The following is a 20,101-nucleotide window of genomic DNA, read 5'->3' as shown; positions in this document are numbered from 1 at the left end:
CCATGAATATCATTGATATTGATAATAATAATAAAAAATAATTAAATAAAAATATATTTTATAATTTGATTAGGTTTTAATTAGGTGAAAAGTGAATAAGAAAACGTCCTGTAAAAATATGGTTTCAAACAGTATTTTTAAAAGTATATTTTAAAGCTTATTAATGTATCTAAGAACTGGAAAGCCATCCGTTTATATGTGCTTCAAAATCCTAATTCCAGTTCTAATGCAGTTATATGTATATTTATACGCGTAATATTCACTGTAGTATCGTGTTATAATATTACATAGGTATCTATTAGATATTATATTACATAATATGATATTTCCCAAATATCAATGATGTTTAACACATGATATATAATAATAATTATAAGTATAGGTATCTAGTAATATCTACAGTGTAATACATTTATATTGTAGCCTATTGCCTATACTCGTATTATGTTATATTTTACTATTTTAGTGTGAATTATTGGAATTATTGTAAATCGGCTTAACGCTTAACAGATTTGAGCCTGATAATCCATAACACAGAGTTGCTGCATTAATTACACATATTATGTCATCACGATTCACGATTGAATAAACCAAATATTGTGTTAGATTCTATAGTATTATTATATTAGAAAGATACATCGTACACTATGGTTTAAAGTGTTTATAAACATACATATCTGACAAATCAATTTTTTATTCAGTATAATTATTTAATAATAATCATCAGTATAATATCGTAATGGGTACCTATAGGTAACGGGTGGCCTGATAATATTTATAATCCTGCAGTATTTAAATGATAGTATACGAATACGCGTTTAATACGCAATACATGCACGTTTATTGGTTTATTAAATATAATAATATAATATGTAAAAAACTAACCTATAACATCGGCTGGATTTCAGGTTAGGTGAGGGAGGTGCGAAATTTTTCATATTATTATACTCATATCAGATTATTTTATAAACACAATATTTAGGATTTGATTTTAGTTATAGAAAAAGTAGTTAATGAAATTTGCCGAATAGATTATAATATCAATAAAAACAAATGTCATCATCGCGTATCATGTACTTATTGTACCAACGTACCTACCTAACCTAACCCACGCTGGCCACATCATATCAAACATTTTACTATATAAATTGTTCGTAAAATAATAATGCCTATTGTATAAATACCGGTTGAAGATTATTATTTTATATTCTAGTATTAAAATTATTTCTAATCAATTATTTTTCTTACTGGTTAATTCCGTCGTAACCAGCACCTAGGCCGACATGGTCCTCTCCAGCTACGTTTTTAATGTGGTTAATGTGAGCTGAAATTTGCGCGAAAAGAATATTAACAATATAATTTTATTTTAACAAACTTAAAAAACTAGCAATAATTATTTAGTATTCTACGATATTAAGTACATACCAATAACTTGTTCCAAAGTTGATGTAGAATTACAGCTTATAAAATAGGAGTAGAAGCTCACCATAACTATACCATCGTTTAAGGCCTAAAATTAAAATAGTATAATATTCAGTATGGTAATAATATGTATTTACTCGATTTAAAATATAATAATAAACTTGCGTGTACCACTAGTTTGAGCACGTGATCAGGAACATTTCTCAATGAAGTGCATAACGAATATGCACATGAATGTGAGAAAATTACTGGTGCTAGAGTATAGTTAAGTGCGTCTTCCATTGTTTTGACAGACGTGTGACTAAGGTCAACCATCATTCCAAGTCGATTCAATTCTCTGAGTACTAGCTAAAAATTAATAATAAATTGATAAAATAGCATTGATTATAAATATCTAAGTTAAGAAGTAGGTGTAATATTATAATTGTGAGTAATATTTTATAAATCAATAACGGTTACAATAAATTAACACTTGGTTAATTTCGTGTAAATAAAAACTTCTACATTTGTCGAAAACTTCATTAGGGTTTATTATGTATTATGCAATAATTGTAATCAAATGATTACACTATAATGGAATAACTTCTTTTTAAGTTAATTTCAATAATATGAAAAAAATAAAATAAAACATCATGTTTCGTTGTTAAATCAGTGTGTATTGTAAATTTAATACCGTAAAACCGTATTTACAGCTAAACCTATACGATTATATTACTAGAGTTTAGTTCACTTAGATATCTTTAATTACTGTCAACCCTTTTCACAACCATCGTTTACTCATATAATATGTATAATCGATACTTTCTTTAGAGTATCACAATATACTGTATTTATGTCATTCGTAAAAACGAATTATTAGTTTTATGAATTTTTACGTTATTATATTCTGTCGAAAGACTAAAGACGTCAATTCAAACGTAGAGTTCTAGAAAACTATAACGAAACAGTATTTTATATCTATACAGAATAAACGTATTAGTTAAATAAACATATTATTTAGTTTTCAAAATAAATACAGAATGAGATAGATATTACAAATGTACAACAATACATATATATAATTTATAACTGCGAGGTTTATGTTTAAAAATAGTCCTGTTTCAAATTTTTCCAAATGCGTATGGGATATTTTGTTTTAGACTTTTAGTTAATTGTATTAGGTGTATAATTAGCTCGATAATTATTTATTTAAATTATGAAATAATACATAAACCTCATAAACCTTTTATTTTATTATGAAATGACAATTGTAAATATAACATATTATTGTATAGTGGTCTATAATTGGTTTGCAAATCAAGAATTCCGAAAACCCGAAATGAAGAACTTACATAGTATGGTGTACAGTGTACATATACTTGTGCACTTGGCGCGTGCTTATTGACACGTTAGCACACCAACTAGCTATAGGTGGTGCATTGCAGTATTTCAATACGTGAAATAAATATGAGATTGTACTCTACTAATACTAGTGCGTATAACTAGCAGTGGCACAGTCATATGATCGATTTAGATTAGAAGTAGGTAAGTAAATGTACTGTTAAGTGGCATTTATATAATATGTCAGCCGTTATTATTATTATTATTATTTTTTAATTGCATTGTTTAATGTTATTGTACATCAAACGACAGTGAAGGAACTGTAGTATTAATTATTTAAATTGTACTCAAACATTTACCGTGTAGTGAAAATTTCAAATTTGTATTACTTAAATAATGAGACTTTCGAGTACCTGTATGTGTATGCTGTTCTCGACGATAAATTAAAATATAATAGTATTTACAAAGATACATTTTTTACGGCGGTTTGTATTTGTATTGTCTATAATATTAATATATCAACGACCAAACGACCAATAGGTTATGAATGGGATCAAGTCATTGTTAGACTAGTATACACTAATGCTTTAGATTTAAGACAAACTATATTATGATAGTAGGTATGAATACGGTTTATTTTGTGTTTAATATTACGTCCAATGAATGCGAGTTTAATATCGAAATGTCCATGTTGTTAATGTATATTATAAATTATAATATATAATACGTAATGTGCTGTATATATATATATATATATATATATGTATTATTTATGCGTACTTACCAAACCAAATGGAGATAACCCTTGATGTTCATTCTCTGGCGAATCTAAGCCGGAACAACAGCCAGCCCTATTAAAAACAATATAATATATTATTTATTCGCGGTGAGGTTAAGTTATTAATTCCATTGCCTACCTAACAGACATTTTTTGTTAACGTTCTAAAAAAAAAAAAAAAAAAAAAAAATGTAATATCATAAATAATAATCTGCAGAATTATTGAGATACGAAATGTGTCTACCTCCAAAGACCAAAACTGTCCAACGTACTGACAAGCATTCTAATCTATACAATATATCGTTGGGTCAGTGGTGCAATACGTATAAAAGCGTAGGGGTCGGCAGGGATAGTACCTACACATATATTGTTTGGTGCTGTGACCCGCGACTAAATAAACGTCTCGTCATCAACTGACTAAAAGATCCCCCTGCCGATTCTCGGATGTATAGGTAGTTTACAGTTCAAATCGAAAAATAAGGGTTGCAAACCGAATGATTCGCGGCATGACCGTTTCAAATAGTACCTTACAATGCTTATACATTTTTTAAATAAACAGAGTCCTTTAATATATTCGTGTATAGACGTGCTGATAAAGAGCGGTGTGTATTAATATCACTTCTTCATTGATATCAAAAAATTATTAAAAAGTACTTTTTACTATGAAAGTATGAAATGAGACGAACAGAAAAAAATAAAAACCTTAAATTCCTTTTCCGGCATTCTGTCAGATGTATCAAATACAATATAATAATATTGCACAGCATGCGTAAAACCTATTTACTATTTACATATGATATGTATGTATATTATATGATATGATTGAAGCACTCGTTTGTTTGACACAAACAGGATACAATGACTTTATCGAATCAGTTATCGACTGAACATTGAGATTAAGACAAATCGAATCCTTACACAACCAGTGGTTATTCAAATGACTTTGAACGTAAAAGGTATAATATGTTATGCAAAACTGTATAATTAAGCACAAAAACATGTAAAACCATCACAGTGTATCGCTTTTATTTTAAATAGAACATCCATTAAAATCAAACGACATTAACTTGCACTCTAGAATCCGTATTGTTGTTACTAAACAAAACCCACTCATTGACTAAATATTATATTAATGTATACTTACTTAAACAAACTGAATAATCGTACTTCAAACATTAATATGTAAAATCTAATTTTAGAAATAGACACGTGCTGTATAAATGTATTTAAATAGCTCGGAACATAAAATAACAAACCCTAATGTGAAATTGGTAAATTTTAATATACTATTAATAAAAAAAAAAAAAAAAAAACAATATCATATATTATTATGTTGTGTGTATATAATAATATTTATTATGTAGAGGTTTTATTTTTGAAAATGGAAAAAGATAAAAATAAAATATTATAGGTGTATACCTAAAACAATATAATTATAAAACCTACATTACCTATAATATATATAATAATATGTGTAGTTACTTTTTGATGTACAGAATGGTTTATTCACGCATGAATTGATTTCAACTGCGCATAAACGTATAATACAACAACCATACCTATCATACAGACAATCAGTTTTTATACAACGGTAACTCAAAAAATATCTAATTCGTTTTCATACCAAGAAATTGCATTACTCAATGGTTGTAAAACGACCAACAGACAGTTTAAAAAGAAAAAAAAAAGCCGTTTGAAAAAGGAAGCGCAGACGCCACAAGCCGTAAGCCAATTCACCGTCGTATTTGTTTATTGAATACTATATTATTATCTAAATATGTCAATATAGGCAACAATACACGTATGCCGACGCCGCACGAACGTTTTTAGAAACACTGCAAAAGCCCGTGTAGTGTATTATATTTTAAAGGTATATATAGGCTAACCTAACCTTCGGCATCCGCAGCCTGCAAGAACGCACGAGCACGTGCCACATTTTATTGCCGACCGTTATAAAATCGTAAATAAAAACCGAACGAGAAATATTCGTTCTCGATTAAACCCAAAACGGCCGCGGAGCAATACAGCTAATATTATTATTATTATTATTATTATTATTATAGCGGCCATCAGCGCATTTGTTTTCGATTTCATCTACCGTGTACGGCCGTCGTGTGGCGCGCGGCGACAATACCTTACACATAACATAATAATATATTACTCTCATGGTCAGAGTCAATAAAGTTTATGTAGGACATGACCCGCGCGCGTATTCGATTAGACCATTGAAACCACTCGAATGTGCTTTGCTGCAGAACACTTAACGACCGTGTGTGTGACGAAATTCAATCAATTCGGACCTTTTTTCCTTCTCCTTCTCCGCCGTCCGCTCTCTCGCGCCCTGTCCGTCTCCTTCGCGCCCTTTCCAAACGTTTAGCTCGTGTGCGTGTGCGGATTGATAAGAAACCAATGGGCCGAATTAAGAAAAAAAAAAGTATTATTATTTCTAAACACTCTCAAAGTGGCTAGGTGATTTATCTTGTTTTTATCTTCTGCTCTTAGATTTATAGATTGTATCGCGATCTCTACTGTTTTTTTCCGAACAGTCAGTAAAAACGCACGCCCTCGAGCATTTTGTTACGAAACAGAAATAAAAAGTCCTAAGATTGTATTGACGTTTTTCTGAAATAATGCCACTTATTATTACATCCATTAACTAGGAACAAAAGAACGCGAATAAATGAGACAGTATAATATTATTGTTCACGAGTTTCATTATTTGCATACATCAATATAATATATTTATATTCCTAATATTATATATATATATACTAACACAATTTAGCTTACTCCGAGAAACTAATATAGAACACACAAAGTCATAATATGAGCTGAACATGTACAGTTGTTATAGTTAGCTTTATTCAAATTAACGAAATTTGATAAAGTTAATTATGAAAGTTGTTTGATACATTAAGTGGATTCCACAAATATAACTTATTGGCATAATAATTAAGAAGACTTGGAGGTTTAATCAGATTCTGTTTCACGCATGTAACTTGCGGCCCGAAGCGTGTAAGGTATTATGTATACTATTGTAAAATGTCATTTGATATTTCGAATATTTTGTCATTGAGCGCCACGGAAGATTAATTATACTCGTATACGGAAAGATTATATTGACAGTGAAGTAGTATTAACAGTTAATAACCATTTATATCAAAAGTAATTAACTTTTATTTATTTAGGTTTTTAATTTTCCAATTGGAAAAATTGAAAATACATAAGCACAATCTTACTGGTATCATAATTTTATTCTTTATTATTTTACACTTATTCTTGTTGGAGAATCCATTATTAAAATTTTTGTTTTTCAAATGACTATCGAAAATATTGATTAGAAATTATTTTTCAATCTATAGTTTTTGGTATATTAGCATTTTAATTGGATGTGCATATTAGATGAACGAAGTCACAATGGTCACTCTGACGATTTGTGGTGTATTAATCCCTTCGCTCAACTAAGCTTTAAATAATTATTAATAAAAACAACTTTTTGTTTAGTATTTAATATTTTCAATATTTATACATCAGTGGTTTTATAAAACTAATTTGTATAAGCTAGGTTTTAAAATTATAAATTTTGGTTGTCTTTCGAAAATCTAATGTTAATAGTGGTTTATCAACACGAAAGTGAAAAAATAAATATAACATTTTAGAATGTATTTGTGCTTATCTATTCACTCTATTAAAAACTAATTATATTAAAATTGTTCGCAATGAAAAATGTATATGTTACCTATAGACTATAAGTAGTTAATTTTAAATTTAATGATATAAAATCATATGATTTCTTAGACTGAATGTTTGTCAAATTTTTACAATTGTAATAACATATTGTGTGTTTGAAATAACTTAATATTTTGTATGGATGTTAATTAGTATAAAAATAGGCAATAATGTTTTGTGTTCTTACCACAATGTATCGCAAGTATGCGTTAAGGTTAAATATCGGGCACCGAGGCTATGAAAAATCCTGAGTACTGCTAGTGAATTACCCAGTGAATGACCACCTTCGACGCCAATTAGACTAGCAATTTTTCTTACTTTGTGTGCCTCTCGTATTCCTGATTAAGCGATATAGATATATGCAATTAGAAAAAGACATGTTATATATTTATGATTTATGTCGTACCTTTTACCGATGTTACAAGCTGTAAATCACTGGAATAGGTTTCAGCCAACCTCCTAATGACATCAATTTGTTCCATTGTAGTTTGGACACCATCCAAGTGCTTTCTGCCACAGGGTACATATGCTGACCAAAACTGTCAACAACGCATGCACACAAGATGTTAAAAAAAACATAATTTTATGTAGGTACTTAATCATCGATAAACGCTAATTATCATTAAACCACTATGGTGGCATATAATATGGTTATTAAATCAACGATTATTATTTTGGATTTTTAATGGCATGGCGTGTAAAGTTATTTCTTCTGGTAGAAACCAAGCTTTTATAACAATACATTTAATCATACATTTTAGGCAGTTAGGCAATTAGGCTATATATGTATTTATCTTTAAGTAATATTATGTTCTCATTATAAAAAATCGCGATTTTGCGATTTGTTAAAAAGATAAAATATGATTTCAATACATTTTTTATTATAACTTATAATTATGTGAAAATGTCTACATACATTTAAAAAATTTCAATTATGATTCAATAATAGTAAGTTTCTTTCTATTACAAATAAGTAATTTCGAGTAAGTGTGAGTTTGTAATATATTTGAAAATTGTAAACATGATTAATTCATTTAATTATATTATTCATCAATATGATACATAAAATATATCCATGTAATAAACAACATAAAAATGTTCCAATGTACCTAATACACTTTTTCTACTTAACAAATAATAATTTTTAATAATCATACTTCATAATATTTTACACTGCATATATAATGTTAAATAAGTTTGAAAACGTAGGTATATAATATTATATACGATACGCGACGGGTGCATTAATGACCAGTATTAAACATTTCTAAATTGTCAATCAAATTAAATATTATCATTTAGTTAACACGATATGATGGGATTATGAGAGCTATGTATTTTATCGATTGCATTAATATATATCGATTTGACCAACTGTAGATAAATGTTAGTAATTGACATATTATTAAAGATATGAATAATTCAACTAAAATACTGAGTAGTATACAAACTATGTGCTATTAATTAGGTACATTTACGATATACATTATACATAATATAGGCATTAACGGATTGGCGTAATTAAACTATAAAATACTATATAATCAATACCTACTTGAATGAATATATTTAATTTACATACCTAATAATTTTATAATAATAATAATAATGGTAGTAATATAATAGAAGATTAATATATTATATCGAATGAAATAGCAAAAAGGAATTCAAAACAAGTCTAGAGATTTAAATTAGTTTCTGATTGTGGAGATAAAAATTATTTTAACAACAATATAATTAACATCAATAATGTCAAATAAAACAAAAATAAAAATAATGAATCACATATTATTGTGTAACATTATACCTAACACAAATTTACCCTAGTAATATGATAATAATTAATAACTGGGTACAACGATAAAGGGAATTCGTAACTGTTATTGTCTGATTTAGTAGATATCAACTACTCGTAAACTTTAAGTATTGAAAATAATTCATTCATCTAATAAGAATGATAAGAAAATATTATTTGTCGTTCCTTTTTAGTCGATGGTTTTGTTTTTGGTGGTTCCTGTTGGCTGTTATACCTACCGGTATAATTTGTTCAAAGCACTGAATAAGGATTACAAAAACCATATTGTGCTAAAACATTATAATTCTCTGAATACTTTAACGAATAAAACAAGTTAATTAAGCTTGGCATATTTATAAATAAATAAATTATAAAAGTCAACGTGTAATTAAGACTTATAAGATAAGAGAAATTTAAATTTAATTTCTGAAAAAAAATAAGCAACCATATTATACATATTATGTTTTAACTGAAAAATTGATTATGCTTACATTAATTATAAATAGGTTTTTAAATTTTTATCATTAATTTTGTATAGAAAATAATACTTTTGAAATACAATTCTGAAAATACATATTAATACTTATTTTAAATTTTTTATTTTTTAGACGAATATTATTACTATAGAATCTATGTTTAATAAATACTTTATCAATTTAGCTAAATATTAACTTTATCAAAATTCAAAAGTATAGAAATTGTCTATAAATTTTCTAAAATAAATAGATATAGGTAGGTAAGTTTATTCAAGAGGATTGAAACCTGATGAATATTTACGAATATTGCGTAAGCTATTCGTTCCATAAATTATTTGGTAACATTTCAATCCGTGAAAAGCAAATAGTCATTAATATAGATAAGTTTTTCCAGTATATTAAATAGGCACTGGACAGAGTTGTACTTAATTTGCACTATTATGGGATTTCCTATAACCCTATCTTAAATATAGAAACTAATAACTAGTATTTTATAAATCTAAAACGATTATAATTAGTAAAAATAATTATCGTTGAAGTAATTAAAATTTTTAAAATATCTCTTTTAAATGTATGAGTCTGAATTCTGAAAAAAGTAGAAAATATATATTGGTATCCACTTAAAAAACACGTAATATTGAATTATAATTGTAATTTGAATAATTTGATTTACAATGTATAAGCATATGCGCTTTTAATGTGTAAGTATGAAAATTATAAAAATTGCTTGACAAATTTTAGGGAATGATTTGAAAAATATCAGGCCTAGGTTTGAAGTCTACAGAACAAAGTAGTAGTGTCAAACTGTCAACTTTACACACGTACGTTTTAAATTATACTAATGTTCTATTCTATTGAACTATTGAAGAATTATTAATTTTTGATGAACTTAATTTCATCCGATTATTTTCAAATCAACTACCTATCTTTAATCGGTAATGCAGATTATGAATCATTGCATTGGGCTATGTATTAGAATATAATATTCCTGTTATTGAATATTATCAATAAAATGGAATTTTTAATAATCTAAAAACAAACAAATTTATTTATTTTCTTGAAATTTTTAATGAAAATCACAAAATAGATTAAAAAAAAAAAAAAAACAAATAAAATTAGTATAATCTAAAATATATAACTCGATAATAATGACACTGATGTAAAGCATAATTTATTAAAATAAACTGATATAATTTAAAAATATATATATTACACGTGACTGTTGAGAATAAAAAACTACTAACAACTTAATAAATTATGTTATTTGACCTATTTAAATTAGGTTAGTACATAATATTATATTATCCTATACATGTACACAAATGAAATCATTATTTCGTTAGTAGAGGTACATTAGATACATATACATATGAATATTGAAGATATGAAATTGTATTTACAAATCTAAAAACACTGTAATTGCACAAAAATCTAAAACCATTCATTATGTTTATCAAAATACAGAACACGTATTTTATTTTAATATATATTATAATATGCACTTTGCAGTCCAAATGTCGTAAACTTCAATGAATACATTTTCAAAATTAAATAAATAAAATAAATTACTAACCTAAATTTGTTACAAGGTTATGGCTAATTTAATTTTAATACATTTCAATTTTCCAGAAATATAATAGGAATGTTCAAACTTGAACAAATTCAAAGTAGGTACCAACTTTTTTTACATAGGTTTAAGTTAAAAAGTTAAAATCGATGACATGTGTTACATATTACTTTTGAAATACGTTTCCTAACTTCAGCAATGTTAAATAAAATATACATAATTGTATAATCAATAACTTTCTTTTTCCGTTTTGCAGAGTATAGAACTCGCAATTAAAATATTAAGTATGAGATGTCAATACAATTTTAAAAAAATATTGTTTTTTTGTATGAATACATAAAAGTTCTGACTATAATATGTATATCTAATAATGTTTGTTAGAAATGTGTTAAATATAATATGAAATATATGTTAAATGACTGAAAAATAAATGTAAAATAATATACATATATTAGGGATTTTAATAAAATGATGGATCATAAGGAAGATACCGAAAAAATTAAATAGAAAGATAATTTTAATCATAAATAAATTATTAATACATTTTAAGTTATAATAATAAATTATTATAGTTAAATATTTTTGCAGATAAGATTTATCCGGTATAAAATCTTTTTAACTTTAAGGCCTATAAATTATTTTTGTAACATTGAATAGTTTTCGGTCTACTGGTTTAACAGGGATTTCACGGAGCAGAAAATATTATATTTTTATATTTTGAATATGATTCGTGATTTAAAAATTGGATTAAAATATTAGTGATTTGATACAGATTTTATAAAAAAAGTTTTTGAAATGTTTGAACTTCTTTCATTATTTTAGACGTAAACGTAACCACTTAAATTCAATGTTTGTGAGCATACACCACGACTGAATATAGCAAAAATATTACTTTCAATTTTGATAAATATTTATGGGGTATTTTATAAGTTGAAGAACTAAAACAAACAAGTAAACAAATTAATACCACTTAAAACTTATAAATAATAATAATAATTTTTTTTTTTAATAAAATTAATTATATTAACCTACAGAAGTATTTTGGTTTAATCATGCGATTGGAAAAATTCTATATTTGTAAAAAAAAAATATTTACATTAATTTGGAAATTTTCCATAAAATACCTAATTAAAGTAATAACTAATTATATTGTTGGTTTCAAATAGAAATGTGCTCCAGTACAGTAGGCGGATACTTAATATTCAGTAAACCAAAAATAACTTATACCATTATGTTATATAGTTATTGTTTTGGAAGTATTTTATTAAAGCAGCAACCTTATAATTTGCGTTAGAGCTTAGTTGCTAATATAATTATAATTACATTTTTTTCTAGCTAGAATCAACTAAGTTCAAAGATTTAAAATCAAGTTTTTTTAGAAAATGTAAAATGCACAAATTAATACCAACATAGCTAAATATATAATGTAAATATGTTTAAATATTACATTGAGTATGCTAGATTCGCACATACCAAGTATATTTAACTTTATCCACTTTAACATTTAAGACGATTAATACATTAAAATATGATCTGGTTTTTTAACGACTATTAAATAACATTATTCGTTTTTTTAAATAATACCTATATTTAGCGTTATTCTTTTAGTTGTTTTTAATTATTTAAAAAATAAAAAAATAAGACAGATCAGATATTTAATTAAAGAGTTTTATAATTTATGGTGGAATGAAATTTTTGTTGAAAAAAAAAAGAAAACACAATTAAATAATATTGTTGTCATAAATTATAAGTGCAAATGAATTAATTTATACACTAAGATCTTATGTTTTTTTTAAACTAGTTTTAATAATTGTAATAATAATAAATGAATATTGTAACTAAAAAACAAATAATATGACTTTGAAATTTTAGGAAAATTGTATTTACTTAATTTTTTTATTAATGTATCTTGTTATTAATATTCTACTTTAAAATATTACTAAACTATCTTTTTTTTTCTATTTAAAATGATATTTTTTAATCAGTTATTGAAATAATTTTTTATAGGTTAAAGCTTTTACATTTAAAAAATCATGCCTTAAATATACAATATTATATGAGTTCAAATAATATTTATAAATTTATAATTATATCACCGCCGTAAATTTAACTCTCTAAATAATATCATAATTTTTGGGTTATGGTCTAAATACCAAATTAAATATTGTTTTAAAAAAATCAAGTTTTTAATTTTTAAGAATTATTATATGGCATGAATTTAAATAATTTACCTTAAAAAAAAATGAAAGTTTTGATTTGAATCTGGATTAAATAAATAATACGAAATACCTATAATCAATTGTGTTCAAATATGGAGTGCAATATTCATAAATTAAAATAAAATTCTCTCTCTTAGTACAAGAATTTGAAATTAAAACTTTTACATAGATAATTATTTTTTTAATGGGTTTTTTTTTTTGATATAAATAATTTTCCTTTTGTGTATTTAAATATTAAAATACTCAAATATATATTATGTTTGCATTATACTATATAAATGCAAAATCATTGGTGATTATCAGTTGTGATATTTTCCAAAAATTGTGAAAACATAGTATCTCGACATTTGAGGGCCATAAGCGTTGACCACACTTAATGTAAATATTAAATTTGAATATTATATTGTACTCAATTCTATACAATAGGGCCAATTTCTATTCGAATGTATTTTACCGACCACTAGGCACAGAACTACAAAAGTGAATTTAATATCATAGACCCTAGTACCCCATAAAGATCGGCAAAAAGATGTATTTTAATATTTATGCATTATTTACAAAACTAATACAAACAAATACCGACGTCTAATATATATATGTAGTTCATTATTCTATAATTTCTATAAAGTAAAGTACGAATCAAGTATTAGGATCACATGAAGTAATAAATATAGATTTATATGGTTAATAATGTACGAGTACTCACTATATAATATTATATAAAACAATAATATATCTTATAAAATTTTACCTACACCAAATTATATTGATTGATTATTACTAATTTAATCATTTAAATAAATATGTAAATAATAATATACGCACATTTTACATACAATTTGGAAAGATATTTATTTCATTGTAAAGTATATTTATGACAAATGTATTATATTTAGCTTTATATCGACATACAATAATAGTTGAAGACTTTAATCTTTATGACACCTTTTTCTTTAAGATCACGATCCTTGAAAAGTGCATGGTTTTTAAAAGTAAAATAACTATAATTTAACGAATTGATAATTGGAAAATGTTGAAAGCTACTTCTTAAAATTTAAGTTTAAGAAAAAAATTGACATAATTTAAATAAGAATATCTGTTTAGTTTTCAGTATAAAATATCTTAAAATAATTCAAAGTCATAATAACTAAGTATTTTTTTTTAATGATATACTTTAATGATAAATTTCAAATAAGGAATTCATAGTAGATTTATTTTTTTCTTATATTTTATAAGTATTTAAAATAAATAATGGAACATTTTTAAACGTAGCTTGGTGTATGTAACAAATAATTATTATTTTTCAAGTGGTATACATTTTATTTTATGGTGTTGATATAAATCAAATATTTTGTATTGACTTTAAGCAATAAGCTCGAAATGTTGTTAATGGCGTAGTAAGATGTAAGGACTACGAATTACATTACGGAAGTTATTGAATAGGTATAATAGGTTCATGATATATATATATATATATTTTATAATTATGAAAATATTTAACTACAAGGGTTTTTAGCCTACATGGAATTAATGTCTAAAAATAAATATTAATATAAATTACATCCTTATAAATATAGTTATAACATGTTTGGAAAATTTATAATTTTTTGCTTAGGTCTATCGTATGGAAAACATGTACAGATTGCTAAAATGTTTTCATCATTGAGGGTTTGATGTTGGAGGTGGGTCATTTAGGATTTGGCGGATTTAAATATATTTGGGCGAGTTGATCACTATAATAATATGATCTATTATATTGCATGTATCACATAATAGTACTGGTTTCTAACTGATGATGTAGGCGTAAGTTAGGTGGGTGTGGTCAATTCTTATTCGAGTCATGATCACTTCTTATCTTTCTACCTCAGGAGAGTATTTTAATTACTATGTTAAATTTTGCATTTATAACTTTGCAGGAGAGAGGTATTAATCTAACATTTCTATGATTCTTCCATTATCTTTTATTGGATAACATTGTGTGTTTCAGATGAAGTTGTATTAATGTATGTAATAGAAATTAAATAATATGTGATGACTGATGGATTCGTAGATTTCCGAGTCTGCATTTTCATTTCCGGGTATCCCGATATATGAGAGGAATCCACATGAAAGATATTGGTTTAATGGTTTATCAATTATAATTAGGTACATAATATTATATAACACGAATATGCGTTGAATAAGTTCATTTTATGTATATGTAATTGAGATCGACGAGAGGGCGCTCAGCGAGTTTTTGATTACGATGTTTTAATTTTCTATATTTTAAAATGAGGATTTTTAATGCTTCGTAAATGTCCGTAAGTATAGAAAGTATCAGGACAATTTAATATGGTCTGTGATCGTTAAAAGTCCACATCATTTGTAGGCATCGATAGGTATATATATTTTCCTAGTATTGTTGGTATTTTTGGTATTGTTGGACAATTATATAATATATATTATACTGTGAAATATTACGTTATATCACGTTAGAAATCACTGTATATATATATAATTATATATTATATTTGCATTGAAATTATTATACTAACACAGAGTAGTGGCTGGAAAAAAAATTAGAACATTGCCGACTTTGTTAACACTTAAAAAATATTTTAAATTCTAATGATAGATTTTCATTGGAATGATTAAATACAAAATGTCCGTTTAAAAGTATCTTTGATAAATTTGAGATGGAATCTATGAATAATTTTGGTTACATGTGTAATTTCAGTGGTCTAAGTCTGGTAGTTTTTAATAATAATAATATCGTATAAATTAATAAAGCAATATCAACACTCCATCATATATAATGAATACCTGGATCATACGTGAATGAATTATAGCTAAAAACGGGACGACGAGTTGAGAATAAAATCGAAAAATTACGAGAGCAAAAAAAAAACATCGTTTACGGCAAGAAGAGAATATAAAAATGGTTTTAACGTTTAACACAATAGGCGAGCTCGATAATGGGCAGCTTGTTATGTGAGACTCGTTTGGCGAGTTAATTTTTTCAGAGTGCAACACGCGTGTAATCTTTGTATTCAGCTTGAGTTTGACGGAAAATATTAAAGTAAACCTTTCATCCGCTACAGAGGTTTTTCGTATACATATTATTTAAACTTACTTGAGCGCCAACCATGCCCTTCCTGAGCCGCGGTAAATCGGTTTGCGACCAATTACTCTTCGACCACGGTTCTACGGTCGTCAAATCCGCAGAGAAATTGAAATACATCAGTTGATTGTGTACGAACTTTCGAATATTCCACGGCAGATCGTTGTGCCTATAAAACAAACGCACATTTAATGATTAAAATATAAAATATTATATTGTTTACACAAATAGGGTGGGGGAAAATATGTTTTAATACCTCACGGCTAAATGAAGTGTTATGGTGATTGGTCCACTGTATTTATGTTTTATATATATTAATATCCATTTCATATTTTTTTTTACTAAAAACTAAACGATATAATATATATATATTTTTTTTACACGAGTTTTAAAAAATAATTATTGAATATTCTATTTTAACCACGTGATTAGATTAATAGGATGCAAAGATTGTGAAATAACTTGCAAGTCAGCTGATAAACTAATTAAATATTTCTGATTATGATTTTGAGCAGATACTTTATTAGTTCATAAATCTAAACTAAATATATCAGTAAAAACATACACATATTTTAAAAAGGTTTTACCGTCTTGCATTTCATTCCCGAGTACCAAAGCAGGTACTTACTTATATGATCGATGTATAATTTTATAATAAGTTATAATCTGTTATAATCGGTTTTAAAATTATCGAGGTTAATGCGGACTACTTATTGTATTTATATTGACGAAATATGGACGATCGTATAAAAAAAAAGAAAAACGATAAAAAACAAATATTATTTTATGTTATTATTTATATATTAAGTACCTTAGTATATCAAGTATGACGAAAGTATATTGAATACAAATATAACTTCCAGAGTTTTGACTGTTCTAAAGAAACACGCTGAATAAGGTTTTGGACAGGGTCGTTCAATTTGTAGATAATAAAAGACAAGTAGCGTTTGAAAAAGAAATAAATAAATAAAAAAATACAACTAGTAACTATAAACCTCTTTAAAATAATATTTTTTTCAAACCTCCTGACTGCTCCTATTATGTAGTGTTATTTCAGATCTTCTAAAGTTGAAAGTTGTAATACATAAAATAAAAACTTGTAAATATCTCAAGTCACTCGTAAGTGTTGAAACATGTTTGAAAATTATATCTGATATTATAACATACCTACATGAATGGTGAATAGTATTAATTTATTATTTTTTTTATAAAAAATATATGCACTTGATTTAAATGTTTAATATTCTAGTTTATTTTATTATATTATATTGGTCTAAATAATCATAAATTGGCAATACCCTTCAATTACAAATTTCAAATAGAATTATTTCACTATTATAAGATATTAACTAATAGAAAAGTAAATTTATACATACACGTTTAACCATGTACACATTTATAATATAATATGGAGTAATAGTTACCTAGGTGTATATTATGCATGTATGAAATATGTACACAAGCGCAGATATAATATAAATGTCAGTACCTATTTATGTAAGGTTATTATTACAGGAATAGGTCAATATTTAGGTACATATGATTGTTATTTGCATTAGTTTTCATTTTTTCGTATAAAAAAAAATATTTGTTTGGTTAAAAAACGAAAGTATTTATTTGAATTAATGCGTTAAAATAAAAATATTTAAAATCCATGGTTTAGAACATTATAATAATACAATGTATATTTGTAGTAAAGTTACATTTGTTTAATAAAGTAAATTGCATATTTCAATATTTGATATTATTACAAAAGAAAAAAAAACATACGCAAATATTTAACATTTATTTATTATTATTAATACACGTTTCTCTATAATATGGTATCCTCATTCCCTACTCTCCCGCTGTTAAGTATCTTGGTATAACACTTGATCAAAGATAAGCTTGGGTTCACCGTATTAGAATTAGATGACTAGCTCTAAATAATCGCCTACGCGTATTCAAAGGTCTATTATGCAATAATAAATACACTGGTATTCATGGGATTAAGCTTTTTGTATACAAAACTGAAAACTACTAAAACAGAAATATAGACCGTATAGCTGTGGGATAATTTGAAAAAAATTAATATTAATAAAATTCAAACCTTCAAAATTTTACCCTACAAAAGTTAACAAATGCATCTTTCCACGTCTAAAATTAAACCTTGAATTTAGATTTAAAATTAAAAACAATACATGATGAAGTCAAATGTTTTTATGAAAAATGTAACAACCACCACTCTTACGAAACTTATAAAAATTGTACTTCGATTATAATACCGGGATAATCTCAAATACTTCTAATACCGTCATAAAAATATTTGTTAAATGCGTTCAAGTCGGTTAAAGTCAGAAGCAGTCTAATAAGAATCACAGAGTATAAAACGCTTTACTAGAAATAAATGATATGTGTGATTACATCATTAGTAAGATGAAGAATATTTTAGCCAGAAGTATAATAATCCCATTGTACGGTCGATTGTGGACGATTTCAAAGTCGATCATGTAAGAATTTATTTTAGGCCACAAAATACAATGTCACACTTCAAAAATGCCCAGATCAAACAAAATATTTAATTTAAATTTAGACTTGAGTAATTTATTTAAGAATATTTATTATTATATTTTAATATTGTTATTTATACAAGTATGTATGTTAATAATTATAGATATATAGGTACTCAATAATAAAAAAAAAAATTTATGGAAGTCGATCCTCAAAGGTAAAGTAGATTTTTAGTAGATCTTTGCCAAAAAAGTTTGGTCACCCTTGGTATAAGTTATAGAAGAACGAGATCTAGTGAAGGTCATAACTTGGCATTTAGAAGCTTTGATTTTGAAACCTAAGTAAAGTTTTACACCATTCAGCTAAACAATCATTGCAGACTTAAACAATGCCCAAATTAATTTATTTCTATAAAAAGTTTTACGTGGTCCATGAAACAAACTAATTTACAAGAAGGCAAGAAATTACACGGAAAATCGGTGATATACAAATACTGTAAAATATAATTATTTAATACTTTTTTTTTTCATTTTAAATTGTGCAAAACTACAAACCATTTAATTGATAGTTTTTATTGTACAGATAACTGTATTGTGGACGTTTTTCCATTCAATGAATTATTAGTTTATACAATGGTTACCGATTGGCGTATAACTAAAGATACACTGATAAATCAAATTAATACTAAACAGGCAATAGTACGGCTATTTTAAAACTAAAACATATTTATACGGTATCAATATCTGAGTTTAATTAATTAATTTAGGAATTTGTATTATATTATTTCAATTAAAAAATGTTTAAATTTATTTTAACTATTCTAAAATATAATTATGATGTCCCACCAATAATATAGTGTTCGATAAATAATTCAAAATATTTTATATTATATTATATTCATTGAATGAATTACTTTCAATAATATAAAACGTATAATAATATTATGAAATACTTGCTAAATTCAATATTTATACCTTTAATAAAATCTTTACATAGTTAATTAATTGCGTGATCTGATGGGTCATTTATCTTCTAGACAAATAAGAGATACTATCAAATTCTGTCATGAAAATAAATTTGAAATGGTAGTTAATATCACACAATAGAAGAAGGAAATTATTACAAAAGTATTGATATTTTAATTGCTGTGTTTATATTTTATTAATTTGCTCAATAATAATATAATATATACCCGTTTATATTGT

At 25.7% G+C, this 20,101-nt stretch overlaps 1 protein-coding gene across 1 annotated transcript in view; it reads right to left on the bottom strand.

The window, feature by feature from the left end:
- Positions 1 to 20,101, bottom strand: part of LOC132921825 (dipeptidase 1) — a 140,427-nt gene that overhangs the window by 549 nt on the left and 119,777 nt on the right. The window contains exons 5-11 of the mRNA XM_060985050.1: positions 16,419 to 16,575; positions 7,656 to 7,788; positions 7,437 to 7,587; positions 3,527 to 3,593; positions 1,594 to 1,770; positions 1,426 to 1,510; positions 1,249 to 1,324 (exon numbers count right to left, since the gene is read on the bottom strand). Of these exons, the coding sequence (XP_060841033.1) occupies positions 1,249 to 1,324; positions 1,426 to 1,510; positions 1,594 to 1,770; positions 3,527 to 3,593; positions 7,437 to 7,587; positions 7,656 to 7,788; positions 16,419 to 16,575 (846 nt within the window). The remainder of the gene's footprint in view (positions 1 to 1,248; positions 1,325 to 1,425; positions 1,511 to 1,593; positions 1,771 to 3,526; positions 3,594 to 7,436; positions 7,588 to 7,655; positions 7,789 to 16,418; positions 16,576 to 20,101) is intronic.

This window comes from Rhopalosiphum padi, chromosome 2 (genome assembly GCF_020882245.1).
Source record: "Rhopalosiphum padi isolate XX-2018 chromosome 2, ASM2088224v1, whole genome shotgun sequence".
NCBI classification, from domain to species: domain Eukaryota; kingdom Metazoa; phylum Arthropoda; class Insecta; order Hemiptera; family Aphididae; genus Rhopalosiphum; species Rhopalosiphum padi.
The sequence above is the reverse complement of the archived record's forward strand: the minus strand, read 5'-3'. Positions and strand labels throughout refer to the sequence as shown.